This window comes from Drosophila mauritiana, chromosome X (assembly GCF_004382145.1).
Source record: "Drosophila mauritiana strain mau12 chromosome X, ASM438214v1, whole genome shotgun sequence".
Taxonomy (NCBI): Eukaryota; Metazoa; Arthropoda; class Insecta; order Diptera; family Drosophilidae; genus Drosophila; species Drosophila mauritiana.
In genome coordinates, this window is record NC_046672.1 from 5610750 (window position 1) to 5633388 (window position 22639).

Genomic DNA, 22639 nt, shown 5'->3' on the forward strand with positions numbered 1-22639 from the left:
TCGAACTGTGTCCAAAAATGAGACTTCTATTTTTTGGCCATATTTTGCAAATTTTGATGATGTTACCCCTTACCGAAAATGCGAAAATTGGCCCAAAAATTAGTTTTCCTATATCGGTCAAAAAGTTATAGGGATGGTTAGCCCTTGTAAGTACCTGCTCAAAACAGTTATTCTTTCAGCTTTATGATCAGTTTTAGTCAAGTTATGATAATAATGGTCATATAAAGTTGTTTAATTTTTGCCAAAATAATTGTTTTCGATTTTCCGTCATAAAATAATCAGTTTTTTTGCCACAACTTTAAAAATAATTCTCTGAGTACAGAATGCCATACCTCGTTGAGTTCGTATTTAAATTTCCAATCAAACTGTGTCCAAAAATGGGAATTCCATTTTTTGGTCATTTTTTGGAAATTTTGATGATGTTACCCCTTACCGAAAATGCGAAAATTGGCCCAAAAATTGGATTCTCTAAATCGGTCAAAAAGTGATAGCGATGGTTAGCCTTCATAATTAGCTGCTCAAAAAAATTATTCTTTCAGCTTTATGACCATTTTGAGAAAAGTTATTAAATTTTTGGCAAAATGCGTCTTACAGATTTTATTTGTGTGATTTTTCCATGTGTATTCGTTGGTTTTGAGGCTGGTGCTAGTTTTGGGCAAGTGTCCTTGAGCATTTTGTGCCAAATGCACAGGCGAAAAGGGGCATGATGAGGTGTGTGGGGAGGGACGAAGAGGAGCATGGTCGTGGTGAGAAAGGGCCGTGGACAGGAAAGGGGGGCTTGTACTAGAAGCAAAGCTTGGCACACACTTCATGCTCCAAGCGAGCCACAGTCACGTACATTTTATAAACTTCATTCGCTTCGCTCCGTCTCGTATTCGCTCGGCAGGGAGCCGAATTCGCCGCGGAGCTTTCGCCCTTGCCTTCGCCGCGTCAGGATATTAAAAAGGACCTCTTTCGCCGTCGAGGCGCCAGAACAATTCGTGCCGCGCGCGCGTTCGGTTCGTTGTGCTTTTGGGGCTCCTGGAAGGATTCGTTTTTACTCCCGTCTCTCTCTTTCTGTTTCTCCCTCTCTCTCTGTCTCTCCTGCCTCTGCAATTCGTATCCTGTGAGCTTGGGGGTGTGCGTGTGTTTGCGTGCGTGTGTGAGTGAGTCCTTGCGGTAGTGAAAGTAAACAAGTCGCCGCGGCGCCGGCAAAATGTTTTATTCCTTGTTATTGTTGCGTGGACACAGCAGAAATATTAAAAGTGTCCTGCACGGGAAGAGAGAGAGAGAGAGAGAGAGGGCGAGGGGGAGAGGGAAGAAGGACCCCGTCATAAAAATGAAAATCCTTTCGCCAAACTCCATGCCGATGCGTTAATGAACAACTTCCAATGCGATTGTTTCATTTTTTTTTTATAGTGAGCGCCAAAAAATTGAGAACCTTCAACAAATAAAGACCGAGACATAAGCAAAGGTGGTTATCCTTGTCGACAGAAGAATTGAAAAAAGAAATAATGATGCGACCTCGCTGCCTGGTGTCCTTTTTGGGCCTCTGCCTGGTAATCAGCCTGGGAATGCGTTGCGATGCTAGAGCGGTAAGTACAACCATATTCGATCCTATCAAAATCCGAGCTCCAAGTTAAATAGCTCAAAGTGCGAATAGAGTGCTTAAATATGCGAAGCTGCTGCGGAACTATGCACTATGTGCCACATGTCCTTTTCCTTTGTGCTCTAATGCCATTGAGCTTCACCCAAAGGACAAACCATAAATTGCCCAGCTTGCGCTCGCTTGACTCGAGGTCATGGCATTTAAAGCTAGTCAATTTACAATCCAAACAATCATTTGCCAAAATGCCCGCAGCAAAACGCCTGGCAATGCGGCAACTTAATGTATTTTAAATTATTCCACAACTTCTGTAAGTGATACCTGCCACCACCGCCAGTCGAATGAAATATAAACTCATGAATGCTAATAAATTACGAAATTATTGCGGCCCCAAATCAAAATAGCGGCATAAATGTCAGTGGAGCTATTTTTAATGTCTGTTTTCAAACTTCTCGAAACTCAGGAAACGGAACCACCGCCAGAAAATTCCAGACTAAATTGCGGCTAGTTGGTAATCGAAAATCATTTGAACCGAGATTGGGCTAAGATATTTTTGGGAATACATCCAGTTGGGGTGGGAGACTTGTCTGACCATCGTTGGCCCAAATTTATATGCGCAAAAGTTGCGATTCTTCTGCTCGAGAGTAAATCAAAAATGCGAAACTCTTTGGTTGGCCAGCAAAAAGTTTTCTTAGCCGCCGTTGTTGTCGCCGTATCCTCAGCAGTTGATTTTGGCAACGTTCTTGTTTTGGTCTTGTGCTGAGCTTATCCTTTCGACCCGATCTGCTGTGCCACTTGCACTGGCAAAAATAATTGGCTAATATGTTTCGATCAAAAAAGAATAAAAGAAGTACTCACAGGCAGTTAATTGAGATTTTATGAAAGCGCTCAAAAGTAGGCAACCATATGCAAAGTCCTTTGAATTCATTTCAAGGAATCGCCGCCTGTTTCTTTCAGTGCACTTTTTTCTTTTTTCTCGGGTTGTCCTGTTTCGAACTGTCCACCCGCCCGTAAGCGCTGCGAAATGAATAATTTCAGTGAATTTACTACACAATTTTATTCATATAAATCACAAATTAAATAAGTTTTTACGAGGTTGTTCAGCGGTTGCAGCCCACTACAAAACTTGTTTGTGTTCTCATTCTCAACGTCCATTCGTTTATTTGTTTGTTTGTTTGTTCGCTTGCTTACTTGCTTGCCAGCTTGTTTGTTGGGTCTGGCATGGTCTGGTCCGGGTTATTCGACCCTTTCCACATGGCCAGCAAAGACGAATGATGATGGAGGAGCTTGGGGTTGGGATTGGAGCTGGAACTGGTGCTGGAGCTGGTGGTGGTCACGGAGCTGGCTTCTTCCCCCAACCGCCTTTATGCCATTTGCCCTTTTTTATGGCTGTGTAATTTTTTTGTTGGCCTCTTTATTTATGCTTATTATCGTGATTGCTATTGCTGGGTTGGAAAAACACCGCAGCCGAAGCCAACCGCACTCTATAAGGACGAAAGTTTAGCCTCGACTAACCTAGCCGTATAATTCAATTTGGAGCAGAACTTTTGTGGGAACAGCTCGTATTTTCCATATGATATATCATATGATATGATATTTGATTGTTATAAGGAGTTATCAGCCCATTCAAGTGAACCAACAACGTATAATAATGGTGTTGTAGCCAACAAAGGATCCTTGGCTGGGCAACACCTTAATTTACATTTCACATTTACTTTGACGAACCGATGATGTTGGGGATTATCCCCGTTAAGCTGTTCAAAGAGAAAGTGAAAATATAATCACCAAATCAATGAATAAATGGGGTCAGTGGGAAGTAGTTGTACAATTATGATTGGCCAACAGTTTCACTTTCTAAGGCGAAATCCAGTTTGGCAGCTCATTTGGGCCTGGATTTGCCATGTATCCGAAGATTCGCTCAATCATTTATCACTTCTACTCGTAGAGTAACAGACACAGCCATCGTGTTGGGCATTTTCTAGCTCACATTTTTGGGTTTTCTTTTCTTTTTTCGTTGAGCACGTCTCGTCAGCGGGAAATGCGGGTGAAAACTCTGGCCTGGTCCCTAATTTGCATACGAAGGCTTGAGGAGGCTTCATGCAGATGCATTAATAATGTAACATTAGTCGGGCGGAGCAAGGAGGCCAAGGAGCAGGAAGATAAACAATGCGGAACGCCTTAAACGTTAGCCAGGATGACACGAGATGAGCTGGGAAATTTGGCCTCGCACACTGGCAATAAAATATTCACCTCAGAACGGCAATCCAAAGGATGTGAGAAGGGCTAATATTTAAAAACTATTTCATTTGTGCCAGTTTTTAGATTGATAAATACCCCACTTTGAATTTATCTAGGCAGAACTTGAACTAGACCGCACTTGGCTAGAACGCTCACTTATTTTATTGCAGTGTAGCCGATTTTTGGGCCGATTTCATTCCGTTTCATTCCGCTCTTATTCATGGCATTCACGTGCGCCCGACACGAGATTCACGAGACGTGAAAGCAATTTACGATGTGGCCGCCGCAACAATGAGCAATTAATCATGCCACGGCCACAAAATGGAGCATGGAGTTGCTCCTCCCGCTCCTTCTGCTCCTCCTGCTCCGCTTCCAGTTTCACTTTTCCCGGCATCCGCCTGCGAGTCACCCAGAGCACCACCCACTCAAGGACGCGGCCGGCGAAGGCCGCCCAGCAGACACAGAAGGCAGCGCCAAAGAGAGACGTAAAAAAAGAGGAAAATCCGGAAAAAAAGTGTATCCGACCTTGAGCTGCATTCACCTACCGCCAATTGGCCACCCATCACCGACAGGCGCCCAACTATTTCGCACATCAAATCATAATTTATGGACGGCAATCAAAATGAGCCTGACTTCCCATTCCATTTCTTTCCAATTTTTTTTTTACATTTCGGTTATATTTGATGATGGCTTGGGCTGGTGCGAAAAAGTTGCGCAGTCGCCCACATAATTATCGGTTTGATTTATGGCAGCATTTTCGCAGCCAATTACTTCGCACCAGCTGAAACGCAGGGGAAAAAACGGAACCGGAAGTTAAAATGAACCACGGAGCGACCGCATATCGAATCCTTGGCAGCTCACCCATCTGTATCCTTGGCCATATTGCGACCAAAAGGAGCCCCGCTGATTGTGATCTCCTGTTGGCCAGCCTTGAAGTCAGTCAAAACTCGCTGTGAATGCCCATGATTTTGTGAGTTGCATGCGGTGCTTGAAGGACATTCAGTCACAAATAAGTGGAGAAAAGAAAAGAGTTTTCGGGCAAACAAACTGCCATGCCATCGAATTTTGTTCATACACTTACATGTCTGCATAGTTTACAGTGTAGAGAAATGAAATGGGTCCTCTAGGCCTGGTGGGCAATCCAGCAGGACATTAACAAAGTTGGCGCCCAGCGCACAAAAAGACAAACAGGCAAATGGACAAATAGACAAACAGAATGACAGATAGACAGTCGGATAAACAGATGGACCATCAAATGGTTGACACACACGTATATATCTCCGCCGAGCAAGGACAATGGGGACAGGACAATGGGAACCAGGTCAACCAGGGGCACAGAGGTGAAGGCAAAAGAGTCGACAGCCAGCTGCCAACCCGAAAATTTTCACCGAACCTGAAGGCTTAAGTGGGAAATTCTGCTTAAACTCGATTGCCATGAAAATGTATGCTTTTTTGGGCATTCGTCCTCGTTGAATTTGAATACTCACCGAGTGTGTATGAAAAGAAATATAATGCCACACATATGATGACGTGTTAATTTTGCTTAATTTATGAAATTAGCAACGTCCTCACTACGAGTTTTCAACACAAAACTCCGGACCATGTGGGCTTTTCCTCTGATCCTTTGAATGGAAGGAACTTTCTTCATAATTGCGTTATCTGCGCCTCACCCCGACCATTGAAAAGTTGAAAAGTGTTTGCATTCAGCTTCATCAGCTGATTGCCGGCAGGTTCAAAGCTTCAAAGCGAAGAAGGCAAACTTTCCGAGGGAATGCGAAATGGGGAAAATGCGTCAGTTAGTTGAGGTGTGTTGACACATCGTTTAGGCCAATTTGCGAATTTTGTTGCAAATCTGCCAGAGACTTCATATTCCAAAAGTCCAGCATATGAACTTGATTTCCTTCTCAACACTATGCGGCACTGTTGCAAAATACTATGTGAATGGATTAGTGCGCAAAGTGGTGCACAGATATCACATGGAAATACTTCGTTCTCCAAGGTATTTCGACTGCTTAAACTGGCTAGGCGAGTCAATTTCATTTCCAATCGAATGCCGAATGACTTTATATAATTTAATTATTTCTTGGTCCCACGGCCGCCGAGTGGTTAACCCGATTAGAAATACAGTCCATCCGCACAGGCGATGGCGTCGGGAATTCGAAATTGGAAACTGCAAGTCGGAATGCATCGGCAATGTTTGCGCTGCTCTGTGGTCGCTTGTGCAATCCTCGAATGTTGACAAACGTAATTAAGAAATTGTTAGGCCGGTCAAATGGCAGGGGGTAGGGAGGGGGTTACGCAAATGTTTGCCCACCGCAATGGATGCCCCATAGATATCAGATACTGCTGTGTGCGTCTGTGGGCAGGATGCAGGTTAACGAGGATAAACAATACACAAATTTGCACTTTGGCATCGAACGAGATAAGCGAGGGATACGCGGAATTGCAAACGGCATTCGATGCGGCCGGAAATCGGCCAACTTGGCCCATCACGCATATGAAATTACACGTCTACACTGAAACTTCAGCTACAGGTGTTTGTTAACATTATAGTTAACAAACCAACGAGTTTGCTGCCCTTTTCGCTGCATACTTCTGGGCGCCATTTGAATGTTATTTCGAGTTATTTCGAAATACTACTGATTTAGCTGAAGAAATTATGCAGAGGAAGTTGTTAAAGCTGCTTTTCAACCTCCACTTTTATGGCTGTGAAATTTCTGCAGCTTAGTTACACCCGTTTTACAACACTTTTCCACGGGCTCTCGCCATTGTTGCACGGAATGCCCTTCTCGCTTTTTTATTTCCATCGTTCGTTTGGCAAGGGAGGGGGGGCGGTGGGTGGGGGGCGAATGTTATTGAGTTGAAAATGTGCAAGTAATGAAGCAATTGGCACGTGGACCTTTAGCAGCTCCCCGCATTTTTCTGCTCGCCACCCATCACCCATCACCCCCACCATTGTCTTTTGTTCGGCGTTCGCGTGGTAATCAACTCGATTGCCACCCCGCCGCCCATGCCCCTCTCCTTGGCGCCCTTTGACCCCGTTCTGTGGGTGGCCGAGTGGTTGGGTGCATGGGTGGCGTGTCCTTCGCTGGATGCGGGCAAAGTGCAGTAGTCTTCATCCTCGCCGACGCGGGGACAAAAGCGAATCCGAATCCCCCGCGGAGCCGCAGCCCCTTCGCTGGATTCCCCTCCTTTGTTTGGGCCACTGCACGCCTCGTTATGCACAAACAAAGCGTTTTCGCTTCCATTTAGCAGCAAATTAGAAGCTGGCGCTTTGAGGTCCTGCCACGTCTCGGGAAAAAAAGCGCAGGACTTAAACGGAGGCGAAGAGACAGGTGCGCTTTTGTGACACGTGCATTTGCAAAGCCATGCAAAAAAATATAAAAAATTAGAATGAAAAGCGTGCAGAGCGGAGAAACTGCGAAAAAGGATTACATTACGAATTAATTAACAGTAAATAAAAGTGCTCGCTTGCAAGTTTGTCTGTGTGTGTGTGTGTTTTAATCACTAAAACGCAGGTCCTTAAAGGGATGCAGGACTTTACAAACGTACTGTTATGAGGGGGACTTGGTCTTGGCCCACAGCTTGACCCCAAAGCGTATATTAATGTGTCGGACATTAGCCCCCAATGATGATGACACTGAAAGAAATCGGGGGCACATACTCGTAGATAAACTGCTCTCATGACTTTGAATTTAGAAAGCAAAAACCGTTTTGGCCTTATCCCCAGTGTGTTCGCATCATCCCACAATCGCAATTGACAAGGACGATAATGAGAATGGGATAATGATGATGGGTGTGCAGCAAGTGGGATGCCCAACCGAAAACCCCCTCTTTCATTGGCCCATCTGGGCAACATCCTTGTTGTTGGAACATTATCGTTCACTTGGGCATCATTGATAACAAATGCTGGCCCATTAATCGGGGCACTTTACCCACTTTTCCCACTCTCGTTGCCGAGCTGCCTGATTAAACACAAAAAAGAAGAAACAACACACACATATGCACACATGGGCAACTTCTAATGTGTGTGTTAAACTTTTTTATGCCTTCAGGCCTTGTTTAATAATTGAACAATAAAGAACGAACGGCATTAAGTAATTTGTGTCGGTTAAGTCATAAAACTCACACACCCACACTGGCACATATGTAGCCATGCATACATGCACACAACGCCCACACACACACACGCACACATACAAGCACACATATTCGCATAAATTGTTAATTCAGTGCTCAAGTTAAATGAGTCGTTGGCATGAAAATTTCAAGTTTATTGCAGACGAACTGGGGTGCCCAATAAATTTTAGCTTGCGTGCCTGAGCATTGAACACCCAACACCACCCAACCCCTTCTCACCACCAAATGGGGCAGGGGCGCACAAAAGGGGGGTTCCCCTCAGCATTTTAGTATGTTTACTAATACCTCTTTACTGCATAATAATAAGAAAATGTACTATTTTCGTTCAATCATAGTTAACTTTTGACTTACTTCTTAGTTAGCATGTAAATGCAATTGTTAGAAAAATCGATCGATGCCCCTCGTAAAAAGTTGTGGGTACGCCCCTGTGCACCATCGCCCAAACTAAATCCCCCCCATGCTCGACCGGATGAGCCATTGATTCATGTTAATTAAATGTGACAAAAGTTGAGAAACTTTTCCCAGGCGACTTTCTGCCTTGCTGGCTTTCTGCCTTTCGGCCTTTGCCTTCCCCATTGCCATTGTCCTCCGCTGCACATTTTCATTTCGGCCATGTTGCGGTTGCTTTATGGCCAATCTAGCCGGTGTACCAGCACCACCCACAACTGAACGCCACCCCTGCTGCATAATGTGCGACAATTTCGATTGCGATCATCTGGCCAAAATGTTGCGGAGCAAAAGTTTCTGCGCTTTTAATTAGAATTCGAAGCGAATCCGCAAGCTGTCCAAGTTTTATCTGGGCCATGATATTGGGATACCTAGGGAAAGAATGGCTGACTGGCTGACTGGCTGGCTGCATCACCGATTCCCTGCAGGGATTTGGGATTTGGTGCGGAAGGACTTAGTTTCCTTAGGAGCAGGTAAAAGTTTATGCAACGATTTGCCAACTCGAAGGCCGAAAAGGGGTGGCACTGGATTATCAGCACTTTTATATATACATATATATATTTTTTTTTTGCACAGCGACTTGGAAAAAGGGGGGCGCTGCTAACTTAAGCCTCCCGCAATCAACTTTCCATGGAAAACTTTATGATATCGATGGACTGTGTGGTCGCCAACAGCACCAACTTAGCCAGAGATTACTACTCAAGCGCATTTATTTTGCAATGTTTGAATGCATCTTCTTTCGATTCAAATGAATGTGAGTTTTGTTTTTGACATTTTCAATAGACCAAAAAAAGAAAAAAGAACACATAAAACCAGAAGATCTGTGCAATGCAGTTTGCAAGTTTGTTTTAATAATACAACGATCTGTATTATTCAGTGGCGACGCTTGATATTTATTCATGCCGCCTTGCATTTAAGCTCCTTGCTGCCAGCACATTTTGCAAATTGAACAGATGCCAATCCAGGAGTACATAAAACCGGGCTTTTTGCATCCTCGACCAATGACAATCTGGCGGGGGAGTGAAGGATAATGCGTTAGCGGGAACTCCTTGCAAGCTCCTTGTCCGCTGCACCACCTCCATTTGGCATTTATCCGCCCCTCGGGTATTCCAGGGGATTTCATTCTCGCTAATCAATTTGCATAGCTGCAGGAGGGAGGGGGGTGGAGTTTGCAGGAACCAACTCCTGGCAATCATCTTTAGCCATCCCTCCGGTTAGCTCAGCGTCCTTTCTTCAACTCGGCTCCCAGAAACTGGCGGCTTTCTTGTCCGTGTAGCGTTGTCCGTTGTCCGCTGTCCGCCGCTCTGTTTCAATTTCAATTAGAAACTTTAACTGCTTCAGCTGCGCGCACCCAGCGGATTCCCTTCATCTTAGTTTAGTTCACTGCAGTCAAGTTGTTGGCTGCACTGCGAGAATTGCACTCCTCTTTTGACAACTATTATTTTGCAAATTAATAAGCTATGCTGCATTTTTCGCTGCACTCAAGCTAAGCGAACTGCCAAAAATGCACTTAGCAATTAAATAAATCCGATTACTTACCCACTTACTTATTTTTAATGATTTATTCCAAGTGCACTGTGTGTTTCCATGGCTAACTGAATAATTGCGGGATATTCAGCTTGGCTAGCTTTATTCAGCATTTAGGTGCACTGAAAACGGTTTTGGGAGATGCCCCAGTATGCGAAAATTGGTTCTATTTGATTTGGGTTTTCGCACACTATTTTCTCAAGCTTGATTTGCAGGAATAACAGTTAGGGCACCTGTCAACGCATTCCACGGCATCCTCTCTCATTTCCCTGGCATTTTTCCCTGAGAAATTTAATTTCTTTTCAGCTGCCATTCGGAACGTCTTGGCTGTACCGTAACGCCCAGTTTTCTCTATTTTTTTCGCTGGATAAAATCTCTTAAGCTGGTTGCAATAATACAAGCGAAGGAAAATTCGCACAGACACACACACACACATACACGCACACGCACACGAGGGCACAGGACGAAGTGAGTTCGTGCGGCAGGATGTGCTTGCATGGTTTCGTGTCCTGGGGTGCGGCAAAGAGTTGACTTAAGTGCGCATAATTCACATTGGCTCGAAAGTAGCGCAAGGATTAGGCGATGCACAACAAATTACGATGTTATCCTTGGGGCTGCACCCGAAACACATGTTGTTGTCCATGTCCTTCTCGCCATCTCCTTGGCGGCCCCATTAACCCACGAAGCACACGACTCGTGGCCCAAAAATCATCTTTTTCCGCAGCCGAAAACATTATCCTGCCTGCTTTTTGATGCAGCTAGAAGTGGCTTTAAAATGTTTTAAAATTAATGATTTAAGGATAATCAGACTACAAAACAGCAACTGATAAATATATTTTACAAAATGAAGAGCTAGTTCAGTTTTAAGATCGTGAACTCTTTCATTTCCAGCAGTGTTTTTCCTCTTATCGAGATGTACTCATTGCAGCATTTTCCCCCATTTTCCCCCATTTGTCTCACCTCGCTGATTGACTGGCCAGATTGCAATTTCCCTGGATATCTCGGCCCCACTTAATCCCCTAAAGCCCTCGTGTCACGCACTCATCTGCAGACTGACTGAATGGCTGGCGGACTGATGGATTGACTGGCTGACACAGTGACAAACTGACAAACTGACAAACTGGCAAGCTGACTTGCAGCGCTGGTTGTCTTCAATTTTAATAAATTTCCCGTGCATGTAAGCAAGCGCGACAGTTGACAGCTGCAGCTTCGTTTCCCATTTTCCTCCATTGCTGCTGCCTTGGATGGCAGCAGTGGGCGGTGGGCGGCGGGCGGTGGGCGTTGTGTTATCCTTCGTCCTTCGTCCATTGTTGGACCGCCAAAGGGAGGGAGCTGGTTGGGTGTAAAAACGGCTTTGTTGCCGCTGTTTTTGGCACAGTCTGTTACAATTACATGTCCCACTGTCTGCCTTAGGGGGCGGTGGACGTAGGTGGCTGGCTGCTGGGTGGGTTGGGTGGTGACCTGCCAAGGACATTGCAGTGCCACTGTGACATCACGATATATTTTATACAAGGCGACGGGTCACGCTCTCGTTTCATTTATTTCTGCTCTGTGCATATTTCTCTGCCACCCAGTGTCATCGTTATTTATATATCCTCAGTCGCCCCCAGTCGTTTCTAAACCACCTGTCGTTGGATAGAGGCTGCAGGTAATGTTGGGCGATGGGTGGCGCTGGGTGGCGCTGGGTGGCGCTGGGTGGCTGCCTGCACAATTGCCACTTGACGCACATCGAGGATACTCGAACGCAGCATCGACAAATTGAGCAGCTAACGGAGGAGCTACTTCAACACGAGCTGCAGCTCTTCGATGGCCTTGTCATCCATTCTCATTTCACATACATATAATGATCTGGGCTATCTGGAAGTAATATAGAAAATGGAACATTTAAGTAGGTGCTACGCAATAAATGGTATCCAAACCTCTGGATTTCTACCTGTGCTTTTCTGCCTTTTTCTTTGATTACCAATCGCGGCAAGTCTGCATTTTCGTCCGCTTTTGCAGCTTACCTACCATCGCTCATACGCACCGTGGCCAGCAATTTATCGCCATAAAAGTATATAATGCCAGGTCGTCCCGCTCCGTCGCTCCAGACGCTTCATTACCATAATGGCCAACCTTATGGGGTGTAAATCATCTGAAACATAAGCTTGCCGCAAGGTGGGCGAGAAAATGGCAGACTAGGGAGAAATAAAACTCAAAAATCACATTGCTAATTCATAAATAAGCCGTTTGACTTGGCAGCTTTTCTGACGCAATATTTAGCCAAGGACGGAAATATTAAAGCAAAAAAAAAAATAACAGGTGGCATTAAATATGCCAATATATCAAAAGGATTGTTAATGTACACACCTTGCGCCAACGGGCGTATTTGATTTTAAACGCGCCCCATTTTGTGGCTGCCACATTAGCATACATCTGCATATATGTGGGTATATGTGGGCATATACACATACATACTCGTACATATATATGTATATGTAAATGGATATAGTCGCTTGTACTGGAACAAGATACTTATGATTCACGCACGACTCGGGCATAGATTGGAGCCACTTGAAAGCGCCACAGGCGCTGATTGTGTTGACACCCCGGGCCAAAGGACCGCCCTCCAATCCTCATCATCATTCTCATCCTCTTAGCCAGCTCGCCAGCCATCTTGCCAGCAAGTTCCATTATAATCGCTCGAGTACTTGGTAAAAAGCCAATGAAGAAGAGGAAAATGAAAATACTTTCCTTTGAGCTCAGGTGGAGCGGGGGCACGGAGAATGGGGCATGTTAACGTTATCAAAAGGGATGAATCAGCTCACATTATGCATTCACAATTTGTTTTGGATCCGAGCTGGGGGAAGTATGCAAATAATACAGTTTTAGCCGCTAGTCGAGAGCGCATAAAAAGTACATGTAGCAGGAAGTTAATAAATAAAAGTTAACTTCTTAAAGCTGCCCAAAGCTGTGCATAACTTTTTGGAATATATAATGGCGTAATTATATAATTGCACATAGCCCCACTTCGCATGGCTCCATAGGTTGGAAAACGTTTGACAACAAAGCGCACCCACTTAAAACCCTTTACCAAGTTGCTGATCTCATTACATCCTTTGGCTAAATGTTCGGTTCCCAAGTACTTAGCGCTTAATTTCCCGCTCTGTGCCAAAGTAAAATAGAAACCCATGATTAAAAGGTGCAAACAGAGCACTTTTCCGGAAAATCCAGGGGATGCATTGTGCTAACTTGTTCCCCGCTCCACGCGCCCCTTGCGCAAAATGCAAATACAAGAATACAAAAATTATACAAGCACAAAGAAGTCTTTTGCAGCGCTTTGTGATTTCACTTATTCTTTTGTTTAATTTGTACTCGCAACGCCCGCGCTGCCACAGGATGTCTTCATCATAATTACAAACAAAGCATAACTAGGGGGAAAACAGCAGACAAACAACAGCAGCAGCAGCAGCAGCAGCAGCAGCAGCAGCAACATCAGCAACAGCAGCAACTGCAGCTGCAGCAGCAACAGCAGGAGGCGCCGCCAAAGAAGTGGCAACCGTGGAATTGTTTGCACAGCAAGTTGCGGAGTCTCCGACAGGCACAAGAAAAGCAAAAAAGGTAGCTGGGAAAAAGGAGATGCATATATATAATATATATATTTGGAAAATCAACAATCGGTGGCAACACAACATCTGCTGCAGTTGCAGTTGCACTTGCTTGAGTGCTGATGTTGCCAATATTTGTAGTAAAGTTGGATAGAAAATTTAATAGTTCTAATTTGGATTGAACTTTCCTCTCTGTATCTGATTTTCCAGTACTAACGATATTGATTTCGTAATATTTTAAGATGATTATGTTGCACCTATTGCTCCCATTACTTCTGCAGCAATTGCTGCTATCGTTGCCAAGCTGCAAGTGCGGCACTTTAGTAGCGTATGTTGCAGTATCACATTGCGACTCAATTGCGTGCCTTTACTAATGAGGTTTAAATTGCCAAACGCTTTAAGTTTAAAAGTTCCTTAGTCCTTAAAGTTCCCTTTCAAAATAAGGATTGACAGATTCATTTCAAGTAATTTTCTAGGAGCTTGGAACGATTATAGCTCAGGGGTTAGAGCATTCGACTCTCGTTTGTTGGTGAAGGGGTTCAAATCCCGGTAGGGGGGTTAATATACATTTTTATTTTTAATTTTATTTTTTATTTTCGAATTGATTAATTAAGTCTTAATTAAGTTAATGAAATGCTTCTCACACTGAATTGGAAACGATAAAAGAACGCGGCGGGCAGAGAAAGTTGGAATAAATTTCCGAATTTATGAACAGCATTCCTTCTGAATCTTCTTTTTATTTTCACGGGATTTTCGCCCAAAAGCCGTGCCGCAAGAATTTTCCCACCAGAAAGTTGCTAAGCAATGTTCACAAAACACATTTAATTAGTTTAAACAAAAAAACCCACTCTTAGCTGCGTTTATGATGAACATCGCATAAGTGGAACAAATAAAAAAACCAATCCATACCAAGCCATTGAATAAAAATTTAATAAAAAAAAACCAAAAAAGTGTATTTGTGTTTTTATTTACAATTATAGTCTGTTTGTGTATCCTCCTCCTCATTCGGTAATATGACTTTGTGCTTATAACTAAGTAAATCCATATATTACAATCATGTGTGCGTGGAACCAGATATGTATGTGTATTATTATAACTAATCCTAGTGCTGCTAGCTACTGTGCTCCACTCCCTCGGCTGACGATTGGAGAAACCTTAAAGTTAACGTTTGTAACATTTTCCGTTGCTACTTTTATTAACTTCACCGGGATTCGAACCCGGACCGGCGGCACCACACCCGAGATCGGGAGTTCGCATACTAGCTGTATGCGCTGCCGCCGGCGGCGAGGGGACTCGCTCCAAAGGATAAACTAGAATCTCACCTCCTTCGTTTGACAGAGTCACCTTACGTAATTTTTTCAGAATTTTGACAGCTTGGCATAGCCTAGGGGTTAGAGCATTCGACTCCCGTTTGAAGGGGAAGGGGTTCAAGCCCCAGTAGGTTAACATACATTTTATTTATAAATACTAAAATTGTATATTTGATATTTTGCCGCTCTTCAATGGAACGGATTGATTTATGGTGTCAAATGTGGCAGGACTTTTTTATGCCGCTGATGTTGCACATCCGCAGGGCAAATTAAATGAGGCGCATTTGCTGATCAAATATACCAATCTGCTTTACATATTCTCGATTACTGCCTTTGCGAGCAGCCAACTGAAATATTTTGCATGTTAATAGTTGAATAATTGCAGCCTCAGAAAACTTTACTTTACATTATTAATAATGACAGCAAACACAGTCGCATGTTTGCAGCAGATATCCATCAAGATATTATATGTATTAAAAGCCATATAGGGCCATAAATGTATGATAACTGCGATGGCTGTGGGCAAATTAAATTGATATTTCATAAGCGAACAAATAAAAGCCGAAATAAAGAAATGAATCGCTTTTACGGATATGAAACCAAAATTAATCGACTGATAAGTGCTGAATATAAACCTATTTAAATACATTTACATTCCCTGTACATTTCATCCCCGTTTCTATACCGTTTTTCATTTCATTGCCCTGCTGATGGAATTTTTTCCGCTCCGCCCTTCTACCCGCATCACAATGGCCAAGAAGTCGCTTTTTTGAATTTTTCAATTAAATGTTAATTAAGTTAATGAAATGCCTGCCACTCACCCCGCATATACGGCATCCCGAATTGAAAACGGGGGAAAAAAAAACAGGCGGAGAGCAGAGAAAGTTGGAAAAAATTTACGAATTTATGACCAGCATTCCTTTTGAATCTTCTTGATTTCACTGGATTTTCGCCCAAAAGCTTTGCCGCAAGAATTTTCCCACCGGAAAGTTGCTAAGAAATGTTCACAAATAAATTTAATTTGTTTAAGCACAAAACCGACTTTAAGCCTCGTTTATGATGAACATCGGATGAGTGGAACAAATTGAAAAACCAATCCATTTACATAAAAATTAATATTGGACGTTGGTCTGTTTGTGTTTCCAATTCGATATTATAACTTGGTCAAAAATGAGTTTCCACAATCTACTATGATTATTAGTCTTTCAGCTAACTATTTGCATTTAATTTTAGTTACAAGTTGCTACTAGAAAACTACTAAGTTCACATAGTCCCTTCCCTTCGCTCAGTGACCCATCAAGTATGTTTCATATCATAAACCCATCTAGAGCACATTTTGTATACGAAACACTCGAGGAAATCAGCTATTTAAATTTCCGTTTGACAAGAGCGTTTTGTTAAGCCCACCGTAATGCCACCTTCTTTCGGCCGCACTTTGTCATCAGCTTTGCGCTGCGAATACCATGTATTTGCATACTTATGTACGTTTATGCGAGTATGTATTCCTGGGGAGATGAGTTCGCGTCGGGCATTTATGCACCATCGTCCTCGGGCCTCTGCTCCTAATTAGTTAATGTACGAAAGCGAGGTCTGTCACTCGACTCCGTGAGCTGAAGACGCAGATGGGGGATGGAGGATATAGCCGGAAATGGAGACGATGCTGGAGTACCCGGGCTGGTTCCCCTGGCGTTTGGTTCCTCGGTCTCAGGACGCGGGCGGCGGGTGGGCTACAAAGAACATTTTTGGAATCTCTCGAGGAGGAGAAGAAGGAGTCGGAGGTGGATGTGGAAGTGGAAGTGAGGCATTCTGGTCTGCTTTGCTTTGCGGCAGCTGTTGCGACCCCCGCTGCCCGTTTGCTCAGTTTTTCCCAGTTGCGCCCTAATGAAATATATGGCGACATGGCTTCAAAGCAGATTTTACATCGAGAAAAACCCCTCTGCCACCCCCCACCCACACTAAGCAAATGTGCGCGTGTGTTGTATGTATTTTTAATGTCGTAGAGTCCTACCTACAAGCAACAATCTCTCGAAAGCCCCCGCCCCCCTTTGGGCATTAAAAATGTAAACGCTTTACGGGCCACGCGGCGTATGCTTAATGCATAACGTATACGCACCGTGCGCCGCTCGCATACAAATAAACCGAAATGAACTCTTTTCCGTATTTCCCACCTTTTCCGTTCCCTTCACAGGTGAACGTGAGCAACACCTGGACGATGCCGCAGGAGGGTCTGAACGTCTTCTATCGCTTCTTCCGCGATCGCATATCCTGGTTCGAAGCCGATGCCGTCTGTCAATTTCATCACGCCAATCTGGTGACGGGTAAGTGAGAATCCAACTGCGATAAATGCAGCACCGGATGCAACAGAGCTGTGTGCTAAATTCCGGAAAGAAAATGCAAGTTCAAATGCAAATAAGCCCACAGAACAGAACAGAGAAAAAAATCTGCCGGAGGGAATCGCTCATTTTTACGAATGTCCGGCCAACGAGCGTCACCTAGCAACTGGCGTATGCACTTGGAGGAATAGTTGGAACTGGAGGGCACTGCGGGTGCAGAAGACAGATTTCAAAGGGACATTGCCATTGTGGTTCGCAAATGAATGAAATGACAGCAAAGTGACGCAGCCACAGTCGAGTCCTTTATGTGGCCAGACCCCAAAAGCTTTGGCGTAGAATCAACCTCTGCCCTGCATTTTCCGCCCCCTCGTTTACCGCACTGCTTTTGCTTTTGGCTTTCCTTTTTCATTTTCGGAGCAAGGGGTTGCTATGCGCCCAAACTAAACCCCTTCTCATAATACAATAAATCCTTCTGACAAATGCTGTCGCTGCAGTGCCGGCGGCTAGAGGAATCAACCCCTTCCCCCCGAAAACAAGGAGCTTCCGTGGGCTGGGGGGCACTGCGAAACAGTAGCAGGTCGAGATTGGGGTCACAGTGGCCAGATAAAGATGGCCAGCAGTTCGGTGCATCTATCACAATCAGCCGGTCGCTCAAATGACCCAAAACAAGCGACTCAATAGTGTGTGCGAGAGGTCCTGTGATCCTTACCAAATAAAAGTCGGGAAGAGTAAATTTACATGCATGTGAATTGTGAAGGATATTTAAAGTGCCAAGGATTTGTATTCAAGCGAACTGAAGGCGCTTTTAACCAGTAGATTTAACCTTTTGTGCAATTGATGCCTTAATTCACTAATATAGTATTTAGCGAGCAGTTAGCGCATTTAGGATCCGGCGTCAATTTGTTGACACCGCACACTATTTGTTATTTCTTTTGCAACATATGCAAATGTGACGCACACAATAGCTAAATGGGAATCGCAAAACAGGAGCGAAAACAGGCAACCGACACAAGAGAGCTGGCAAAAATGGTTGAAAAAATCATTTTCGGCAGCGTTTTGTTAACAATTTGTGTTGTCACTGGAGGGTAACATCGAGCTGATGGCTTCCCACTGTCGAAAAGCTCAATTGAAACAAAAAACCCAAATGAAATCGAAATGGGGGCAAAAAAACAACACACACACACTCACAAACAAAACAACAATAGGCGAGGCGAATTTAATAGAAATACTCTGTGTAGAACAAATAAAAACCATTTGTCGTCTCGTTTTCATTTGAACTATTCTCTCTGCTCATCCTTTTTTTCCCCCCTCCACGCTTCTTCTACGTACGCTGTTTTTCCGAACGTCCTGCGTGTGTGTGTATGTGTGTGCGAGATGTCCTTACAGTCGACAACAGTTTTCAATTCGATGCAACGCGCGACCTGCTGAGGGAATTGGATGTGAACGACATCGTTTGGATTGGTCTCATGCGACCGCAGAACTCGGATCGTTTTATGTGGTCGTAAGTACAACAATAGCAACGGCTACATCAACATCAACACCAGCAACAAAAGCAGACCATTGTAGTGTGTAGGGTATGCAAGGACACCAGGATACAAGGGTACACGGCTACACGGACACACGGATACAGGGATACATGAATATACGGATACAGATACATAGACAGGACATGGGGATGCAGCCGAAAGGGACTGAGCGACAATTGTCCTGTTGGGGCCGACATGTGTATAGTGGTCCTCCATTTAGGAATGGATCAGAGTCGGGGTGGGGGAATCCCCCAAACAGCAAAAACGCCGAGGGTCGGGGTTCTTTATATATAATCAGAAGCATACATGTTACACTAAGTGGAATCGAGAAGGGTTGGCAAATAAAATAATAATGGTTATCGGGTTTCAAAACTTTGACTTTCAGCCAATTACGTTCAGTAAGCTCAAACATATAGCAATAAAAAGGGGTGCAGCTGAAATAATTAGTTAACACGATAAATATGAGACATACATCAAAGTCAAAAGGGTTTCATTAGTAACAAGAGCAAGCGATCGGTTTACGATTTGTTTTTTTTCCGGCTGGTCAGGAACTCGCGTCCCTTGGTGGCGGATACTGGTTACTGGGCCGAATCCCTACCCCTGATGGATGCTCCGCTCTGCGCCGTAATCGATCCCATTCGAGATTACCGCTGGCACGCCCTTCGCTGCGGTGGACCCGAAACGGCCTCCTTCCTCTGCGAAATGCCAGGTAGGTGGAGATTTCTGGTGGGGATTCCAGCTACGGGCTAACTGATCTCTGGACCATTTGTTCCCCCACCGCACTACCCCTAGTTCCCAGCTGGGCGGATGCTTGCATACTGAAGGACATGCCCAATTTAACCATGCAGTATATGGCGGATACGGCCAGCATCGAGCTGATTCGCAATTGCCAGGAGGAGGGACTGCTGCGACACACCTGCAAGGGCAAGGAGGTGAGCTTGGGTTATTCCTGCAACGATTAATTGATGGAAGCGAATATGCACATTTCCCTCCAATCCCCTTAACTCTTGTGTGCCATTTCAGGATCGTGAGCGTGCCATTCGACAGCTAATCTGTCCCAAGGAGCGTCTGGAGGCGCAGCGCATCAACGACATCACAAACTCGCACTTCAAGTCGCTGCAGATCATCAACAACATCCACACTGATAACAAGGAGAACAACGACATCGATCTGCTGCCCAACTATGGCCGCCGATCTGGAATGGCCATTAACATCGAGGTGGCGCCACCAGTGCCACCCGTTTCGGTTCCCGGATTGGGAGAGCTGATGCAGGCGGATGCTCCGGGCGCCGTATCGCTGTCCGGACTGTATCGCATACCGGATCTGGTGCCCAAGCCGGTGAAGAAGGCGGCCAAGAAGGTGATCACGCCGGACTTTGCCAAGAAGCTGCAGGGTAACCATCAGCAGCAGCACAACCAACAGCAGCAGCAGCAGCAGCAACAGAAGTCGCGCAAGTCGCTGGTGCATCAGCACGAGGAGGAGCTGATGATGGGCGATCAGCCGGCACTAAGTGAGGAGCAACTGCCTCCGGGCATGGGAATGGGTCTTGGTATTCGAATGCCCCTTAACGAGGATGACAGTAATAGCGATGCATCCAACGAGATATTCGAGCATTTGCCGCACAAGAAGAAGATCCTGCCGCAGGATCTGCGCACCATGGCGCCAATTCCTGAAGCCAAATCGCCAGCGATGACAACAACTACACTGAAGACGACCACTTTGGCGGCACCGGCAACAGCAACAACCACTACACCAACAACAACGACAACGGCGACGGCAGCAACTGAAGTGGTGACCACACCGAAAGCAGTGGACACCACAAGTTCACAGGCGCCGGCAACAACCACGCGGCCAACAACAACGGTTAGAACCACCACGATTACAACCACCACTACAACAGCAACAACTACGCCCAAAACGGAAGAGACAACAACAACAACGACCAAGAAACCAGAGCCAACAACCATGGTGGCACCACGAACAACAAAAACATCAGCAACCGAAGCGGCAGCAGCAGCAGCAGCAACTAGCACAACAACAGCAGCAACTTCCGCTGCAACAACAACAACAACGAGCGCAGCAGCAGCAGCGACAGCAACAACAACTAGCCATGCCACGCCCACGGACAAGAGCAACAGCAACAACATGGCACATCCCATACATCCCTCGCAGCAGCAACACCACCAACAACAGATACTGCACGAAGGCGCCACGGTGCAGCAGCAACATGCCACGCACGTCAACGAGTCCGCCGACAATACGCGCTTTATACCGCCAATGCTGCTGGTGAAGTCGCACTACGTGCCGCCGGCCAAACATGCCAGCGAGCATGCGACCACAACAACACGAGCGACAACAACGTCCAGTACGACAACAGCAGCAGCAGCAACAGCAACTACACCTGCAGCAGCAGCAACATCGACCAAAGAGGAAGTGCAGCCATCAACAGTCACGTCATCGAAGGAACTGACAGCAGCAGCAGCAACAACATCAGCTGCAGCAGTCGCTGACACTGTGGCAACATCAACCGTGACAGCGACAACAGGTGCAGCTGTGGAGGTGACAACAAGCGTGAAAGTAGCTGAAGACACCGCAGCAACATCAGCAGCAACGGTAATTGCCAGTGAAGCGCCACCAGCAGCCGCAGCAGCAGCAGCAACAACAACAACAACTACTGCTACCAGAGCAGCCGCAGCTAATGAAATCAAATCGAATGCCACAGCAGCTGCAGCAACAACAACAGCAGCAGCAGCAGCAGCAGCAGCAACAACAGCCATTCCGAAGCCAGTCAGGGAGTTCAGATATCCGCGAGTGAATCAGGGATCCTTCAAGGTGGACAACAACGGCATGGGCAGCCCCGAGGAGGAGGAGGAGGACGAGGAGGGCCATTTGGAGACCGAGGCGGCCACAACGCGACACAACTTCCTGGAGGAGACCGAGGCGCCATTCAAGCCAAATCGACGACGCTCGCTAACCAAACCGGAAACGGTTAGCTATTTCAAGAAGATCTTGGGCTAAAGACGCCCGGAGCCGCGTTGCTGCAACCGTAATCCGCACTAGTAACCGTAAACGTAAACGTAATCGTGACAGTAACCAACTGTTAAACCATAAATAAGAAAAATGATGATGAAGTAAGACGTAAGAAGTACACTCCCTGCACAGCCACGTAATTGGTCTTCAAAATCAGAGCAAATTGAAACAGTTGTTGGCATTGCCCCGCTGGCCATTTCCTTCCTTTTAAAAGTCTCCCCAGGAACCCCAGGAACCCCAGGAACCCAGACCCCACAACATCCCGCATCCACATTCCGGCCAAAAGTTTGCGGAGCTACCGCTGCTTCCCAAAGACTTGTGTCTCCGGCAGAAATGCCGGAAATCCAAGCGGAAACCCAAAAGAAAACTCAACTCAAGTCGACTCGACTCCAGTTGCAAGTACCGAAATATGTCAATTTTTCACCGGAAAAAAGCAAAAAAGCAAGTAAATGCAAACAAACAAACACGCACACTCAAAAGCAGATACAGATACAGATACAAATACAGATAACAGATACACTTACAGCCGGGGAAAGTGCAAAGTCTGTCAGGTGGGGATGAAAAAAAAAAAAAAATAGATGGAAAGCAAAACGCTGGAGGACATTCGAATGGAAAAGCGGGGAGTGTGTGCGGAGCAAAGGCCAAATCTAAAGTACGATAAATACTACGAGAAAAGTGTTTACAAACGTATACATAGGGCGTCTGTTTTGGATTTCCGTTTGCTTTGCCTACGAGCGACATGTGGTCACACTGGTCCGAATGGAAAAGTGTGAATAGAGTAGAAAAAACTGCACAACACTCGATATCAATTTTTTCGATCTCTCTTGTTTCAATTTCCGATTGCATTGGCTCGTTTTTAAAATATTTAAAACTTGGTAGTTGATTAGGTTGATTATATTTAAGTCATCCATTCGCT

At 45.2% G+C, this 22639-nt stretch overlaps 1 protein-coding gene across 1 annotated transcript; it reads left to right on the forward strand.

Moving 5' to 3' along the window:
- Nucleotides 1-980: 980 nt before the first annotated feature.
- On the forward strand, nucleotides 981-22298 carry LOC117147832 (nuclear pore complex protein DDB_G0274915). Its single transcript, XM_033314891.1, has 7 exons — nucleotides 981-998; nucleotides 1399-1574; nucleotides 17023-17152; nucleotides 18554-18668; nucleotides 19242-19402; nucleotides 19486-19625; nucleotides 19717-22298. The coding sequence occupies exons 2-7, from the start codon at nucleotides 1494-1496 to the stop codon at nucleotides 21709-21711; spliced, it is 2622 nt and encodes an 873-aa protein (XP_033170782.1). The 5' UTR covers nucleotides 981-998; nucleotides 1399-1493; the 3' UTR covers nucleotides 21712-22298.
- Nucleotides 22299-22639: the final 341 nt, after the last annotated feature.